The 19,264-nt window shown below is 36.8% G+C and overlaps 1 protein-coding gene across 27 annotated transcripts in view; it reads right to left on the bottom strand.

The window, feature by feature from the left end:
* UBE3A (ubiquitin protein ligase E3A) overlaps positions 1-19,264 on the bottom strand; it is a 100,504-nt gene that overhangs the window by 58,946 nt on the left and 22,294 nt on the right. For 5 of the 27 annotated variants that reach the window (XM_025389849.1, XM_025389846.1, XM_025389854.1 and 2 more), the window contains exons 2-4: positions 13,500-13,563; positions 10,929-11,048; positions 7,272-7,313 (exon numbers count right to left, since the gene is read on the bottom strand). The exons of 1 other annotated variant lie outside the window; for it this stretch is intronic. Coding sequence is in view for 25 of the 26 variants with exons in the window: in XM_025389846.1 (XP_025245631.1) it covers positions 7,272-7,313; positions 10,929-10,948 (62 nt within the window). In the remaining variant the exon portion in view is untranslated. 21 more of the 27 variants (XM_025389856.1, XM_025389858.1, XM_025389861.1 and 18 more) reach the window with 17 other exon arrangements.

Raw genomic sequence — 19,264 nt, 5'->3', positions numbered from 1 at the left:
AAAAATGATACATATTTGGGAGGCTGAGGCAGGAGAATCATTTGAACCCAGGAGGCAGAGAATGCAGTGAGCCAAGATCATGCATGCTACTACACTCCAGCCTGGGCAACAAAGCAAGACTCCATTTCAAAAAAAAAAAAAAAAAGATACGTACTTATTGTATACACATGATATTCCAAAATATGTATACATTGTGGAATGGCTAGATCAAGCTAATTAATACATGCAATACCTCACATACTTACATTTTACGGTAGAACATTTAAAATTTACTCTTAGTGATTTCCAAGAATACACTGTTACTAACTAGTTTCCATGTTGTACAACAGATACCTTGAACAAATTCCTCTTAATTGAAATTTTGTGTCCTCTGACCAACATCTCTGCAACCCAGTCCATCCACCCCCAGCCCCTGGTAACCACCATTTTACATCTCTGAGTTAAGATTCCACATTTAAGAGAGATGTAGTATTTGCCTGCCTTTGTGTGGCTGCTTACTTTACACAATGCCCTCCAGGTTCATCCCTGCTGTCACAGATGACAGCATTTCCTCCTTTTTATGGCTGAAGTGTATTCCACTGTGTATATATACCACATTTTCTTTATCCATGAACGCTTAGGCTGATGCTGTATCATGGGTATTGCAAACAATACTGAAAGGAACACGGGAGTACAGATCTCTTCAGCACACTGATTTCATTCTTTGATACATAAATATATCCAAGTGTGACTGCTGAATCATATGGTAGTTCTATTTTTTAATTTCTAAGCAAACTTCATGCTACTTTCCATAAATGCTGTACTAATTTACATTCCTACCATGTGCAAGATATCTCGTCTCCAAATCCTCATCATACTTTTAACAGCCATTCTAATGGCCATTTGAATGTCTTATTTTGAGAAATGTCTATTCAAGTCCTTTGTCCATTTCTTAACTGAGGTGCTTACTATTGAGATGTCTGAGTTCCCTATATATTTTGCATATTAATCCCTTAACAGATATATGGTTTGCAGATACTATCTTCCATTCTATGAGTTGTTTTTTCATTCCGTAGATTTTTTCTTTTTGCCATGCAGAAGCTTTTTAGTTTGATGTGATCTCATTCATCTTTTATTTTTGTTGCCTGTGCTTTGGGGTCATATCCAAAGAAATCACTGTCCACACCTATGTCATGTACATTTCTCCTATATTCTGGTAGTTCTACAGTAACAGGTCTTACTTTTAAGACCTTAATCCATTTTAACTTGAATTTGGTATATGATGTGACATACAATTCTGATTTCATTCTCCTGCATGTAGATATTCCGTTTTCCCAACATCACCTATTGAACAGACTTCCCTTTCCCTGCTGTGTTCTTTGCACCTTGTCCAAAATCAACTGACAGTATGCGAATTTATTTCTGTGCTCTCCATTCTGTTCTATGGGTCGATGTGTCTGTTTGTTTCTTTTGTTTTGTTTTTAAAAGACAGGGTCTTACTCTGTCATCCAGGCTGCAGTGCAGTGATGCAATCACAGTTCACTGTAACCTTGAGCTCCTGAGCTCAAGCAATCCTCCTCCTTCAGCCTCTCAGGTAGCTAGGACTACAGATACACAGCACCATGCCTGGCTTTAAAAATTTTTTTTTTTTTGTAGAGACAGGGTCTCACTATGTTGCCCAGGCTGCTCTCAAACTCCTGGTTTCAAGTAATCCTTCTGCCTTAGCCTCCCCGAGTGCTGGGATACATGTGTGAGCAACTGTGCCCAGCCTGCGTGTCTACTTCTATGTGACTACCATGCTGTTGTAATTACTGTAGCTTTGTACTATATTTTGAAATCAGATAGTGTGAGGTCTCCAGCTTTGTTCTTTTTAGTCATGATAGCTTTGGCTATTTAGGATCTTACGTGGTTCCATATAAATTTTAGCACTGTTTTCTAGTTGTGTGAAATTTAACACTGGAATTTTGATAAGGATTGCATTAAAACTGTAGATTGCTTTGGATAATAGAAACATTTTACAATATTAATTCTTCCAATCCATAAACACAAGATAACTTTGTTTATTTGTATCTTCTTCTATTTCTTTAATCAATGCTACATAGTTTTCAACTATTTGGTTAAAGTTATTTCTAAGTACAATTATCCCTCGGTATCTGCAGGATACTGGTTCCAGGATCTCCCATAGATACCAAAATCCATGGATGCTCAAGTCCATTATATAAAATGGTATACTATTTGCATACAACCTATACACATCCTCTCATATGCTTTAAATCATTACTCAGTACCTAAAACAACATAAATGCTACGTAAATAGTTGCTATAATGTAGTTTTCTTATTGTATAAGAAAACAGTATTTTTTATTGTTGTATTTTTTTCCTCAAACATTTTCATCCAAATGTGGATTCAATTTGCAAATGCAGAACCACCGATACTGGGTGTTTTGTTTTTGGTACCTATCATAAATGGAATTGTCTTCTTGATTTCTCTTTTGGATAATTTGTGATTAATGTACAGAAATTCTACTGATTTTTGTAACTTGATTTTGTATCTCACAACTTTACTGAATTTGTTTATCAGTTCTGACAGTTTTCTGGTGGAGTCTTTAGGGTTTTCTATATACAAGATCATGTCATCTTCAAACAGGTGCAACAACATCTTCCTTTCCTACTGGGATGCCTTTTCTTTCTCTTGCCTAACTGCTCTCACAAGGACTTCCAGTACTGTGTTGAACAGAAATGGCAAGAGTGGGCATTCTTGTTTTCTTCCTAATCTCAAAAGAAAAGCTTTCAACTTTTCAACATTCAGTATAATGCTAGCAGTGGATTTGTCAATACGGCCTTTATTTTATAGAGGTATATTCCTTCTATATTTAATTTGTGAGAGTTTTTAGCACAAGAGAAAGCTGAATTCTGTCAAATGCTTTTTCTCAATTATCTCAATTATCTATTGAGATGATCATACGGTTTTGGCCTTTGTTCTCCTAATGTGGTGTATCACATCCTTGTACCCTTGCGGTAAATCCCATGTGATCACAGTAAATCATCCTTTTAATACACTGTTGAATTTAGTTATTATTTTCTTCAGAATTTCTGCATCTAAATTAAGAATACAGGTCTGTAATTTTCTTATCCTGGAAAGTTGTTTGGCTTTGGTATCCAGGTAATGTTCATCTCCCAAAATGAGTTTGAAAGTATTCCCCCTTCTTAAATTTCTCATAAAATTTTGAGAACAATTTGTACTAGTTCTTCTTTAAATATCTGCTAGAATTCAGCAGTAAAGTCACTAAGTCTTGGGCTTCCTTTGGTGGGAAGTTTATATAGGAAGGATTATATAGGAAGGATTATAACTGATACAATCCTTGTCACTGTTCAAATTTTTAATTTCATGATTAAGCCTGGGCAAGTTGCATGTGTGTAGGAAATTATCCGTTTCTTCTATGGTAATCAATTTGTTGGCATGTAATTGTCCAGTCTCTTATGATCCTTTTATTTCTTGTACTTCTCTGGTATCAGCTGCAATGGGTCCTCTTTCATTTCTGATTTAACTTGAGTCATCTCTTCTTTTCTTAGTCTAGCTAAAGACTTGTTGCTTTTATCATCAAAAAACACAACTCTTAATTTTTTTGATCGAGTTATCTTTTTCCTTAGTCTAGCCAAATAACTTGTCTTTTAAGTTCAGATTCTTTTGTCTGTTTGCTCAATTCTGCTTTTAATGCTCTTTTGCATTTTTCATTCAATTTATTGCATTTTCAGCTTCAGAATTTGTTTTTTACAAAATAATTTCAATCTTGAAATTTCTCATTTTGATTGTTTTCCTGATTTTGTTTAATTGTTTATCTGCATTTTCTTGAAATTCACTGATCTTCCTTAAACAATTACCTTGAATTGTCAGGCAGTTCATATATCTCCATTTATTTACGGGTGGTTCAGGCGCCTTATTGTGTTCCTTTGACTGGTGTTACATTTCCCTGACTGTTCTTGATCCTTATAGTCATGTGTTGGCACCTGCACGTTTGAAGAAGCTGAGACTTGTTCCAGTCTTTGCAGAGTGACTTTATCGGGGAAAGTCCTTCACCAGTCGGCCTGTCCAGAGATCATGCAGCCTGAGTCCACAGGGGCTGGCCTGGCATCCTGGTCTACTAGAGTGAGCCTGAACCTTGGGTCTGCAAGGACCAGTGTGAAGGCTGGGTAGGTGGGTGTTGGCCTAGAATTTGGATCACAAGGGGCTGGCCAAGTACTGGGTCTGAACCCTTGTTCTGCAGGGATGTGAGGCCACAGAGGCCGATCTAGAGGGCAGGGCTACAGGGACCAGCCTAGCACTAGACAGGCTTGGAGTCTAGGGCTATGGGATCCAGCCTGGTGCCGGGGTGGGCCTGTAGGCTTGGTTTGTGGGTATTGGCCTGAAGTCTGGGACCATGGGGGCCCGCCTAGCACTGAGTTTTACTAGGGCAAGCTCAACGTTAGGGTCTAAGTCTGGTGTACACTTCCCCTCCTTCCTCCAGGTTGACAGTATCTCTCTCCATGATGGGCTGTCAGGGATTGAGGGAGGTGTGATGCAAGTAATGTAAAACTGTCCTTCTTAACCTTTTCAATGTATCTTTTCTTATTTGTGTGGCACATTCAGGTAATCTCTCATCTGGTTTCTTAGCTCTTATATTTTTGTGTGTGGATAGTTGTTCAAATTGATGGTTCCACAATGAGATGAGTGCTGCAAAATGCCAGTCTGCCATCTTGCTGTTATCGAGACCTCAGGCTTTTCTTAAAACAACTCAACACTTTGGTCGTGCATCCCAACCTTTCCAATCATGGCCATCATCAACAGCATATGAATTCAAATACTCCAATGTTAACATCTTATGCACATGCCACTAGTGATTCTGTTTCATCAGCTCTGCTAATATCCAACCCTAAAATACCATGCATAATCTTCTGGCTATTGGAGAAAAGTCTTGAAATTTCAAGTGTGATAAGGTCTTTAATCTTAACTAGCCACTCAGTGGAATGAGATTCTCCTAATCTGATATGGTTTCTGGTTTCAGGTAGCCAGCCAAGATTCTCAATAACTTTTGATCAACTTCTTCACCCATTCCCCTCAGTAGCTTCCTAAGTTTTCAGTCTTCTCAAAACCTCTAAACAAACCCTTTATTCCACAAAATATTATTAAAAAATATTTCATAAAGTTTCGTGGTCACTAACCTACAGTAAGATATTACCTTACACCCACTAGAATGACTACTATTAAAGTACACACACACACACACACAAATATGTGATGGGAAGGATGTCGAGAAACTGGACCCCTTGTACACTAGTGGTAGAAATGCAAAGCTACAATTGCTCTGGAAAAGAGTATGGCAGTTTCTTAAAATTTTAAAAATAAAATTACTATATGATCCAACAATTCCACTTCTGGGTATGTATGCAAAACAATTCAAAGCAGGGTCTCAAAAAGATATTTGTACACTCCTGTTCATAGCAACATTATCTGTAATAGCTAAAACACGGAAGCAACCTGAGTGCTCATCAATAGGTAAACGGATAAGCAAAATGTGGTATATACATACAATAAAACATTATTCAGCCTGAAAAAGGAAGCAAATTTTGAAACACGCTAAACATAGATGAAACGTAAGGACAATGCGAAGTAAAATAAGTCAATCATAAAAGGGCAAAAACTGTATGATTTGCACAAAAACTGTATGATGGTACTTAGAGCAGTCAAAATTAGACACAAAGTAGAATAATGGTTGTCAGAGGCTGTGAAGATAAGGAAATGAGGAATTATTGTTTAAAGGGTACAGAGTTTCAGTTCTGCAAAACAGAGAGTTCTGATGGTGACTGTGCAACAATATTAATATACTTAATACCACTGAGCCAAATACTTAAAAATGGTGAAATGGAAAATTTTACATTACGTGTATTTTACAACAATTTTTTAAAACTTAAATGACAAGTCACATGGCTGAGTCACATAAATTTGAGAAATACATTTTATAGTCATTTCTTGCAGATTCACAACATACACCAGCATTTAAATAGGGTTACAATATTTTCAGTAAGAATATCTTGATTTTTCCAACCTCACCCACAATTACAATTAATATCACACATCCATCTTAACTTCCTTCTTCTAATTTCATTAGATGGGCATCTTTCCTCTTATTCAAGGTCAATCACTATATCTGCATTTTTCTTTCTTTTATATTACCTGTATGAGAGATACACCTGTATTTTTCATTCCAATCCTTACTACCTTGAAAAACTTTGCTTTGATAATTACTACCTCTATTATCTGAAACATCTTTAGTCTTTACAATAAATTCACTAAAGTCTTACTTACTTCATGTTCTAAATATTTTTTAAATCCAGAAAAATTTATCTTGAATTCCTATTATACTACTATCATTGTTAAGGTTCTCACTGACTGAACTACCTTACCACCACACGTTTCTCTTCAATCCTTTCTCTGCTGCAAGGTTATTAAAAATACACGTTTGACAAACTTACTACTATCTACCTACTGAGCAATTTCTTTGCTGACTCCCAAATACCTTTCTATCACATCTTATCTTCTTCATTTTCCTACCTCTCAGCTAGCTTATGATCTACAAGTCCTCAACTGCCTATTGCCCCTACTGCCTATGCTGCTTCTGAACTTTGGCTCATATTTCTCCCTAGAATAAGCTGGTCATGCCTCTACCTGCCTGATTCCCAGTCACATTTCAAGACTGAACTAAGCATTTCCTGGCCACTCTTACTTCCCTGCCATCTATACTGGATTCCTACTGCAAGCCTGGGTACTCACTCCAGTACTCCTTTATGTTACTACTGTATTCTGGATACCATTCCACCTCAATGACTGAAATTATTTGCTTCTGCATCTTTCACTCTGAGTATAATATAAATTTCTGTAGGGTGAAAACTAATTATTGTGCATCTCTGTATCTATAACGTAGTACTGACGCCTTAAACATGGTAGGCGTTGAGATTGTTAAACTTAACTCTTTCCTCAATTTCCCTATTTCCTTACAACTGCTACCAGGGAAGCAAAAAGACTAAGAATTCAGGCGTGTGCAATTATCTATCTAGTAGTAGAAATCCAGTAAACTGTTACCAAGGTTTAGAGTTATCTGGTAGGAAGAAAAGTAGGTATGTTCCTATGTCCCAATTTACTGCTAAAGGATTCCTTTAGTTTAACCAGAAATTATTTCCAAATAATGTGACATAATTTAAAGCAGTCTAGGGCAACTCAAAATAAGATATCACAGTCTCAACCAAGTTACACTTACATTCGGCTAGCTTCAATGTCGTCAGACTGAGGTTCTCCTGATCTGTAAAATGCAATTGAGAAACAGTTAGCAAAATATTCCATACTCCAAAAAAAGGTAGACATATTACTTAGGAAGACAAATTCGTAAACAAGATTTCAGCACTAAATAAAACAGTTTTAAAAATACAGACGTAAACATGAAAGAAAGTGGTCAGATCAAGTGGCCATACAACACATTTATTTTAATGGTTGGACTATCAAAAAACTCAATGCATGTTTTTTAAAGGAAACTGTAAACGCTATACATAGATACCAACAGACAAGCCATTATAAGCCATAATTATTCACAAAGTCAAATACGTGTAATAAAACACACAACTATAAAACTTCCTATAGCCAAGTATTGGTTATCCACATTAACAAAGGTACTCACTGGTATTCACTTGCAGTATTAACCTTTAGATTAGTGGGTCAGTAAACTACTCCCTAGGCAGACCGACTAAAGCCTAGGCCAGCCATGTAGTTTTGTAAAAGAAGTTTTATTGGTATGCAGCCATACTCATTCATTTAGGTATCATCTATGGCTGCTTTCACGCTAAAAGGACAGAGCTGAGGACTTGTGGCAGAAACCACATGGCCCACAAAACCTAAAATATTTATTTTCTGGCCCTTAAGAACAAATGTGCCAACCGCTACTGCTACTCTAGACAATTCAAACTAAAATCCAGTACCTTGGTAAATTTAAAGACACTTAAATTAGATACAACATCCAAATGATGATTATCTTGGTTCAAAAATGAAATTGTTTCCCTAAAAATACACTTACTGTATGTATTACCTGTCAAAAGTGTATTACCTGAGGTAAAGTTTTGCACTGGATAGCTGTGAATTAACTTCCGTTTTAAATAGTTGCAGTTACTTTGTTATTTCTAAATATACCACTGCTCTCTTATGTAGAAATATTTAAAATTCTAAGTCACTAAAAAGCCTTTCATTTTCATTTCACGAGACATGAATCAGTATTTCCCTATCTCTACCATGTCATTAAAAATAAGTTCCTGTTACCCTATTCACTTTTATAAACAGCATCAGCAACAATGAATGATGTAAGGCGAGTCAATATAATACGGATTTCTAACACTTAGAAATTCCCAAACTAGATAAAATATGTTTTTTGAGGTCAAAAGCTAAATTTTCTAATTGGCATTACAAAGTCCTGATTTGTGAACTTCTCACTGACTTTAGGCTTCCAACTTTAAGCAACTCTAACAAGAATCAAAATCAGAGTCTCACACACACACTCTCTCACACACACACACACAAACACACACCTGTTTGATAAATTTCTTAGCTTAAAAACAAAACAAACAAAAAAAAACTTCACTTCTTTATCAGACTCTCAAAATTACCCTCACTGCAATTCATTCAGATTCCAAGGACAAGAATGGAAAAGAAAAAAAAAAAAGACTCCAGCAGCTCAAATATTTATTTTAGATCTTCTTTGCAATGTATTTAAATTTTCAATTTTGCACAAAATTACGTAAGAACTAAAAACTGGGGCATGCTGGAGGTGGCAGTGACTTGGCAGTGACACAAATGCAAAAATTTCACTCCACCCTCTCCCCCAGGGAGCAAGCAAACCACCTATGTGACACACCTGGTCTCCACCAGCCTGTGGGTAAGTACCCCAAGATTGCTTCCAAACTTGTATCTCCCAGACAGAAGAGCTAAAAATTGATGATAACCCCATGTACCAGCTGACTCATTTTTGAAAGTGCGACCCTCCAGCATCAGATGTCATACTGTAAGGAGGCAGAGCTGGCTTGCAAAACAAAAAATAAACCTGCTGGCACTGAGGGAAGAGAGGCAGATTAGAAGCTTTCAAACACGTAGGCAGCAAAACTTTCAAAATTAACAGGGAAAGAGAAGAGAGGGGAAAAAATGAGGACATGATGATAGGAAAATAAAAATATTACTGCAAAAAGGTAAGACACAAGAAGGAAAACAAATCTAAGTCTTAGAAGTACAATATGTAACTGTTACAAAGTTTTGAGATCCTGAAATGGGATAGAATTTAAATACATTATCAAATGATAACTATATCTGTCTTCCCAATTTCTGTTTCCTAAGCAAGAGAATATGTGAACTTTGGCATCAAAATGTCACCAAACTGTAACATATTAATTACTACTTTTTACATATATTAAAGTAGGCTATTAAAAACCACTGATAAGACAGACTAAGTAAACCAATTCAGTATAGAAGAAGGACAAGGACTGAAAGATTATTACCTTAAAATAAATCTGTCCTGGGTCTATTAAACATAGCAAAGTTGTTCTATTCAAATTGCAAATTGTTTTTTAATCAAGAGAAAAATGAATATATACAGAACTAGCAGACATTTTTCTTGCAGTGAATATTAATAATTTATGTCTGAATAAATTTCTACTCATCCTAATAACAGTATATTTCTAGAATAGTCTAAATAAGTTACCAAAAAAATCCCAAGTTTAGAATTCAAACTCTCAAAACTATGAAATACGCCAGGTGTGGTGGTTCATGTCTGTAATCTCAGCACTTTGGGAGGTCAAGGCATAAGGATCACTTGAGCTCAGGAGTTCAAGATTAGCCTGGGCAACATGATGAAACCTCGTCTCTTAGCCGGGTGTGGTGGTGGGCGCCTTTAGTCCCAGCTACTTGGAAGGCTGAGGTGGGAGGGTCACTTGAGCCCAGGAGGTCAAAGCTGCAGTGAGCTGTGATCGTGCCACTGCACTCCAGCATGGGCAACGGAGTGAGACCTTGTCTTGGAAACAAACAAACATAAACTATGAAATATATACCACCTAGTAATAGTTCCCAAGCTTGACTGTGGCTCCTAAAGAGTTTACTTATTCTTTTACTGCCAAGTTGCTGGAAATAAGAATCCTGTATGTGCTTGCAAATGCAGAACATATAATCTAATTCAAAACATATAACCAAAGGGAAATTTTTGTATTAAACTATTGACTTAGGTTATCCTAAAGTGTGTCAGAATAACAAGTCAGAAAATAAATTTTAAAACTGAAACAATAACCAAGTAACATTAGATAATAAAAAGTAAATCTTAGAAGAGTCTCAATTTTAGGTCTTGATTTGAATCGCAGAAAATATGATCACAAAACGCCCACTAATCTGAATACTGCAGCATGAGCTAGCAAATTCAAATGGTGGCTCACTTCCAATAACACTGGTGCAGCTTCTCCATCCTGCAAGCCACTCCTTTTACCTCCACTGTAACTCTCTAGGAGAGAAAAGTATACTAGTTTTATTAATGTCATAAAAACTTCTAGAGAAATGTTTAGTTAAAACGTTCACCACATAAAAGGCATACTTTAAAATACATATTAAGAAATTTTTCATGTTTTCTATAAGGTTTATAGTAAAATGTTTAAAACTTTGAAGGTTTTTGAGAAATACTTTCCTGTTCATACAGACAGGTCTTTGATAGTGGCTACTGATATTTTTAATAGAAAAAAGACACTAAAATATTTTAAGGAGATTAAATGAAGCAGGTCAACTCTCAGGCCCACTATTCTTAGCAATATTCCTGCCAACTATACATTGTCTTCATTTCTACAGTATGTATTTCACTTTACAATGACAGCCTTTTAAAGGCTGTAAAATAATTCAAAATTACCTTTTACAAGCTGTGGCCATTCGGTGACATCAGGGTGATCACAGCTTTGAGTCACTGATTAAAAACAGGTTGTCACACCAGTCTAGCTGCTACCTTGATCTGAGCGTAGGCTTAATAACTCTAATAAATTAAACAAACCTTTGGTTAGAACACTTTAATATATAAACCCAATTCATTGTTCAAAAAATAATTTTCAAAGCTTCAAATTAGGTGTCAATGTAAAATTCATCAGAAGAGTAATTATTATAGAAAAGTTTTTAAGGATTATTTTCCAGCATTTTGTTTTTCTTAAATGATCTCTTCATTTGAGAAAATGTAATAATTCCTTGTACTTTTATGTAATTTTACACTTTATGAAGCATTTTGGTCAATAATACCTTGAGTCTTATAACTTTTGCTTTAGCTGATCGAGACAGATAATATAGTAAGAATTTTTTTAAACAAACAAAAAAAAATTAAGCAGCCTCCGAGTGATTAACTGACTTGCCCAAGATTTTGGAACTAGTGTTGAAGGAATGATTAAAACCCAGATATACTGACTTCCTATCAAGGGATGGATTTTTTCGTTTGTTTGTTTTGGCTTAGTTTTGCTATACTGGGTTTCAAGATTTAAGTATATGTAATGAGTAAAGATTCACAACATAGGTTGAGATCTTTCAAATATGGCAAGTTTAAGTGGGGACTAATTTACTCAAAAGATTCTTAAGCTGATAGAGAAATCAGTCACCAAGTAGTCAAATGCTTAATGGAATAGTTATACACATACACATAAACACACACACACATAAACACAAAGTCTAGTCCTACTAACTCTATATTTACGTAGAGTCATTTAACATCAGTCAAAACCCCTTAAGTACTGCATGAAAATATGTTCTACTCTTTCTTGGCCGTAAATCTACTAAGATTTAATTTCATGAAAAAGTATGGCAAAAGATGAAAGCATATCCTCCTCCCTCAACCAAGTATCTTTTTAACCCCTTACATGGCCTTAGCTGAACTTTTCTGATTGTCACGGTTCAAATTTAGCAGGCCTCTTTACTCACACTGTAGTTCTGGCAAAGATACCATACATCTGAAATATTCCAGTATCAAATGATCATTTTGTACAACTAGTTCTTTCCCCTCACGATTCCCCTATCCAGGCCAAATCTGAGGTGTCAACTACAGAAAGGTGAGGAAATTAGGAGGAAGAAACATTTCATAGTTAACATCCTCAAAGCAACAACAGTCAAGCGCAGAAGGTGGTTACCAGTGTGTATTCAGAACCCAATATAAAACAGCAAGGTATCTGCAAATACCAAGGGTTAAAACATGAATGTCTGAGCCCATACCTATGCAGTTATGAACGCAGGGCTTCAAAATCCAGATTAGGTGAGGACTGGCCTGAATATACAAAAATAATTGTAGGGGATTCCAATAAATGGGATTTACAGTATCTGTAAGAAATAACACAATCTCCCAGATATTCCTATCCTAACCATACATTTCCTAATAAGAACCTAGACATTGCTGAGGTCATATGGGAAACACCACCTTCCCTAAAATAAACGATGTGGTCATGACACAGCTTTCCCTTGTGTTCTCAAGAGGCTAATGGTATATGGAATTAGAAGATTCAAACAAGTCTAACTTTCTATCTTGTAAACACAAAAATAATAAAGTTAAAATACCTTTTAATTGACTAATTGATCTCAATGTAATGAAAGAGCTATATGTATTTTGAAAACTACTGAGTCAAGTCCTCTCTTCCAGTCCCCTCTTTTATGAGATACGGTGCTCAAAAGGCTCCAAGGCCAGGCTGGATTTACGTCTGTTTGGTCACTCACTAGCTGAGAAATCTTGGGCAAGTTACTTAATCTCTCCGAGTCTCAGTTTCCTTAGACGTCGAATTAGGATAATAGTACCTATTCCAGAGAGCTGTCATGGATGCACAAGCTAACACCTAAATATCTCAGAACAGTGCCTGACATATAATGTGCTCACAAATGGTCGGGTATGGTGGCTAACACCTGTAATCCCAGCAACTTTGGGAGGCCGAGGCGGGTGAATCACTTGAGGCCAGGAGTTCGAGACCAGCCTGGCCAACACGGTGAAACCCCATTCCTATTAAAAATACAAAAATTAGTCAGGTGTGGTGGCACGCACCTGTAATCCCAACTACCCGGCAGGCCGAGGCATGAGAATCACTTGAGCCCGGGAGATGGAGGTTGCAGTGAGCCGAGAAGGTGCCAGTGCACTCCAGCCTGGGCAACAGAGCAAGACTCTGTCTCAAAAACAGCAGCAGCAGCAGCAACAACAACAAACGGACAAGCTATTAATACTCATAGCCTAAAATCCAAACCTGCCCTCTCAATCTTTTTATGCGTATTATTTTACCTTCATAGCAATTGTAAATGTTTTCAGCACCCTACCTGGGTCCCTCATACAGTCTTGGAAGTGTAGTTAGTGAGCACCTGACACAATGCTTTAAAAATGGCAGGGGCCCAAATTTGCTGAACATATCTGTCATTATTATGACATTAAGATACACATGCAATACGAATTCCAAAAAATAAAACAAAAACATACCATATTTCGCCAAACTTCTGAGGAGCTGGTGAATTCTAAAATCAGGCTCTTACAGATTTTTAACCTAAAATATAAAACACCTCACTCAATTCTTTTTATATAAACAACTGGATAAACTTTCAAAAAAAAAAAAGAGGTACTAAATTTCATCATGAAAGCAAATTTATTTTCTATAATAATTATGAACATCCAAAAACGTATCAAGAAACACATTACTCTATAGAGGCTGCCAGGATGAGGAAAGCATAGGTAGGCAGGCCCTGTGGCCTGAGTGCTTTCAGCAGGCAAAGCCATATTTCCCATATTCATCCACAAAGCTTACTGCCTTCTATTTCTTTACTCTATCCTCCCTCCAAAAGGGCTAAATACATACGAAAACTATTTGACTATATCCCCCTAATCCCTTCAAATACCTATAGCAATTTTGTTTTTAATTCTATATGCTAAGCATCGGCTATGTTACGTACAAATCTGGGCATCTATCTACCACTTTCTACAGTAGCAGCCTTGGGTCGACCCTCTGAACCTTGAGTCTCCAATGTCAGGTTATAGTAGTAGAGAAGATGCATTAAAAAATTATAGTATAATGCCTACCTGGCACAAAACAGGACTTCAATATACTACGATAATTATAATTTATTAAATCAACCATTTAATATATAGCAAAACTTAACTCTTAAAAAAAAAAAAAAAATCCTGACGCTTACAGCAAGCCCCTAAAGTATCACTGTAAATTCTTAACTTGTTTGTATACAATCAGAACGTTCCTCAATGGAACAGAAATAAAGTCCTTTAATGTACTGCATTACATATAAAGAAACCAAATCTCAAAGATTAAGAAACCTATCCAGTGTCCTAGAGGTTGATTGTAGAAAATGAATACACTGCATATCAACATTTTGAAATAAAATTAACCAACTTTTAAGGTTTTAGAGACTGAGTTTCAAACTTCAGCCTATAACAAAATTACCTGGGGAAATCTAAAAATGCAACTACTTGGGCTCTACCCGCAAAGATTCTCATTCAATGCATGAAGTAGGAGTTCATGAATTATTTTTTTTTATTTTTTTCAGACCCATCCAAGAACACAGAAATGAATTTGCATTTTAACATATACTCCACATGACACACAGATCTCATTTGAAGAAGCCCTCCCTTCCAAATTACGAGTTAGGAACACATAATCATAGAGGAAATACACCAAATCTATAAAAATACAGAATAACAAAAACTGTAAGCATTACAAATATTAGGCACACTCACTTGCCAATTTAACCATAAGAATCCTAATACCAGACATAGTTCTCTTACTTTATCTCTTCAACAGAGGGCTCAGTCTAATAATTTTATAAATAAGTATAGTCTAATAAGACATACCTATGTTGATCTACATCTGTCTCCCTAAAATTTTCATTTTATTCATTTCTATTTCTCCTTCACCTCCTTCTAAAGCTGTTTCAAAACTTAACTTCACAAACTGTTTTTTTTTTTCTATCACTTTTTATCATAACATCCAACACTTCTGTTCTCCTTTGCACCATGTTTATGGTGTCTTATATTTATGGATAATGCTACTTATTAAAACTGTCTAAGTTTCATCCGTTTACACATTTCACAACTAAAGGACTACTCCAACAATTTTCCTAAGTCTTCCTGCTTTAGGCTCTCCTCATTTCAGTCCATTCTGCAGTTAAGACTTAAAAAGTTTTAAATACTGCTTTCAAATAATACTTGCAACATAATTCCCTCAACTCCATTAGCTCCTCAGAGTACCATTTCTTTATCCTCTTTCCTTTCACTGCCAAAAAGACGTGAAAACCACTAGCTCAGCTGCTGTTTTCCTACCTACTGAAATTTTTCTTACAAAAGTTTCCATCATTTCTGTATATTCTCCCAGTGCTTTGGCCCCTTAATCCTACTTAATTTTTGTAGCTTTTAAGACTGCTAATGACTCCTCATCTCCTCTGGCTTCCCTCATGTAGTATCCACTCATTTCCTTCCATCCCTCTAAAGGCAACAAGGTCTTCTGCTAGTTCATCTTCCTACCTCTCATACATGGCCTCTCTCCAAGTTTCGGTCAATAGCCATTTTTCTTAACCTAAACCAATTTTCTGCGCAATGTCATCCATTCCCATAGCACCTCTATGCTTACGAACCCCTAACTCTGTATCTTTAAGCCCTTATCTCTGGCATGGTATGCCTGTAACTACATATTACCAACGGTACACATCCATATGGATGTCTAATTAGCATCTACATTCAACGTATCTAAAATCAAACTCAAATTATTTTCCCAAAGAACTCACTCTGCCTAATCTCACTGTCCTAGTTATGAATTGAAAAATTTGGTGCCATTCATTACTTTCTCCCCCTCATTTTTATTTGCCCTGACCACTGTGTAGGTTGATACTCGTTCAGCCTTCAAATTCTTCATAATCATTAATTCGAAAATTGTCTACTAGATTTTGAGTGCCTACTAGGTGGATGAAGATGCAGTGCTAGAAAAATGACACATAATTTCTTGTCCTCATGTGGTGAAGGAAATGGGCACAAATAAAAACCACAATGAATTGTGCAATTGCAATGCACAGTTAAGGGTTGTGATGGAGAAATACAAGGGGTAAGTTGTGTATTATAATAAAAAGTCCTTAGTCTGAAGAAAAGGAAAACCATTCTTTATGAGGGACAAGCAACATTTATAAGACACACTAAGAAAAATCCTGTGAGGTAATGATGGTAGCACTATCAGTCCAGCTGCTCAAATTGGAAGATTCTCAGTCATATTCTAAAGAGTCTCTCTCTTTCCCAGTATATCAAATTGTTTACCAATTACTACTAATTCACCCTTAGAAATTCCCCTACATTTCTACATTCCCACACTATTCCCCGGTCTTTTTTGATGGCTTTTAGTTGCTTCCAGAATAAAGCCAAAGCTCCCAATCGTGTCAGATGAGACTCTACACAATTTGGTCAAAACCTGCCAGTGCAGCCTCTTCTTCCAGACTAGACCAGACTTCAAGAGAATATGTGTATCATTTGCTTTTATACTTCCAGTGCTTGTAAATGTTCATAGAATAAGCATCTTACAAAACACAAATTTTTTCTCTTTGGGGACTTGCTTTCAGTCCTTTAAATGCAATGCAGGTTAAGATTTAAACTCTAATTTGTCTAATTCTAAAGACCACGTTCATTCCCTTGTACCTGCCTTCTAATTTATACTCAAACCCTATAAATTTCCTTAAAAATATATCTTACTCCTTTTTTCCCCAAACTTAACAATACTGTCCTACCGGTTTCCCTTTTGCCTTTATCCTCAATTTTCCCACTAGCATTATCTTCCTAAAAACTCAAAGTTAGACATATCGTTCTATATTCAAAAGCTTTAACACTTTCTCATGCCAACCGAATAAATTTCTAACTCCTTCACAGTTTATATGAGGCCCCTGCCTGACCCCAGCCATCCCAGCACTACTGCCCACTACATGACATCATCACCAGGTACCAGATCTAGCCCCATCATTTGACCACTGGCTATAATACACTGGATATCTGTGTTTCTGACTTCAATGTGTTTGCTTCTGAGGAGACTTCACTCAGAAATGGTTCTCTATCCATTACTAACCTCTATCCCCCACCCACCTATCATGCCATGTTAAAAACTGCCCTCATTCTAAACACTGTATCTCACAGGGTTGTCTAAACTCTTACACATAATCATGAAGGATTATACATAATCCTTCATGTCTTATTATACATTCTTAATACCATAAAATAATTAATGTCTCCTTATATTTATTATGTTATACCTTACATTACAGCTATCTGCATACATTTGTCAGTGCCTCTAGTTGTAAGCTGGTTGATGTAGGGATCATCTCTTCCATATTTTAATTTTCATAATAATGGTAACTATGTTTTCTTGACACCATACCTCCCCTCTACAAGAAAAAAAAAAAAAAAAGGAATCAGGACCCATGGCCTTTGAGCTAGTTCCAAACGTGACTCATAGATGAACAAAGGTATCATTTCTTCCCAAAGCAACACAAATATAAGTAAATGCCAATTTAAGAAACATTTTATTTCAAGGACTAAATATGTAAGAATAACCAAAACAACTGTTTCTAATAATGTCCCTTTCTCTACCAGATATTAAAACATATTAACTTAAATGGTATAATTAAAATCAGCACAACACCTTCAAAAACGGAGTATACACTAAATATATGCATACCCTCTGACTTAAAATTTCCCTCTTAAGTATACATCAAAAAAATTAAGTACACATATTCATGAGAAGACAATCACTGAAATGTTTAGAGCAGCAGCAATATTCTTAACAATTCCAAACCAAAAATGATTAAATGTCCATCAACAGCAGATTAAACTGTGGCATATTTTTAAAATGGAATACTATACAGCGACTATCATAAACAATTACTACAACCAACAGTGTGGATAAATCTCACAAACACATTAAAAGCAATCAGACACAAGTAAGTGTGCTTGATTCTAGTTGAAGGACGAAAACAGGCAAATCTAATCTATGCTATGAGAAGTCAGGACAGCGGTTACACATGGAAGAAAACGGAGGGTGACAGAGCACAAGCGAGCACAAAGGAGCGAGCACACAGGAGCTGCCGATGTTGCTTCTTGATCTGAACGCTAGCTAAATACGTGTGCTCAGTGTGCGAAAGTGCAGCAAGCTATACATTTGGAAGTGCACTCTTCTGTATATTTAAAAGATTTAAAAAAAAAATCTGATATGGTATTAGCATTAGACAAAGAGGTAAACACAACAGAAAGCTAATTTCAGAGAAAGATCCAAAAGTATCTGACAGTTGCTCCTTCTCAAACAAGAATTTTCAGACCTTGGATAACAGGCAGCACAGGACTGTAATACATGAAAGGACAAAAACAAAGGAGGTGAGCCATCCACTGCTTGGATGCCTGCCTGGAGGTAATTTCCAACCTGCAGTCAATGGAGGGGAACCCAATGAGAAGACAGCAGTTTCAGTGAGGTCAGAATCAAGAGATCAGAGCTGAGGAAGCCGAAGTGGGTAAAATGTATGACAAGTGCCAGACAAGAGGGGTGCTTGTCTGACAAGGCAGAGAAATGGCTTCAGAAATCTGTCATGTGAGAGTCTACTGCTGAGTACTAACTGTACACAATTAAGGTAAGTGGAAGCTAGGGAAAGAGGGGCAGTGAGCTGAAATATTACCAGTGCTTATAAAGGACTGGGAGACTCCTAAAATTCCCTCTAACCTGAGCGAAGAGAACACGGTGACACTGGCAGCCTTCTCTAGACAAACTCCAATGTAGCCCTGAAGGAATAAAACTGACCAGCAAGTTATTTAGCTGGCTACAAAACAAAACACTCTAAAAGAAAACAAAATCTAGTCACCCAACAACAAAATATTACAATGTCCAGCATCCAATCTTAAAAAATCATTAAATATGGCCGGGCGCGGTGGCTCAAGCCTGTAATCCCAGCACTTTGGGAGGCCGAGATGGGCGGATCACGAGGTCAGGAGATTGAGACCATCCTGGCTCACACGGTGAAACCCCGTCTCTACTAAGAAATACAAAAAATAGCCGGGCGAGGTGGCAGCGCCTGTAGTCCCAGCTACTCGGGAGGCTGAGGCCGGAGAATGGCGTGAACCCGGGAGGCGGAGCTTGCAGTGAGCTGAGATCCGGCCACTGCACTCCAGCCTGGGTGACAGCGCGAGACTCCATCTCAAAAAAAAAAAAAAAAAAAAAAAAAATA

Source organism: Theropithecus gelada, chromosome 7a (genome assembly GCF_003255815.1).
Source record: "Theropithecus gelada isolate Dixy chromosome 7a, Tgel_1.0, whole genome shotgun sequence".
NCBI classification, from domain to species: domain Eukaryota; kingdom Metazoa; phylum Chordata; class Mammalia; order Primates; family Cercopithecidae; genus Theropithecus; species Theropithecus gelada.
This window is presented reverse-complemented; position numbering and strand designations above follow the sequence as displayed.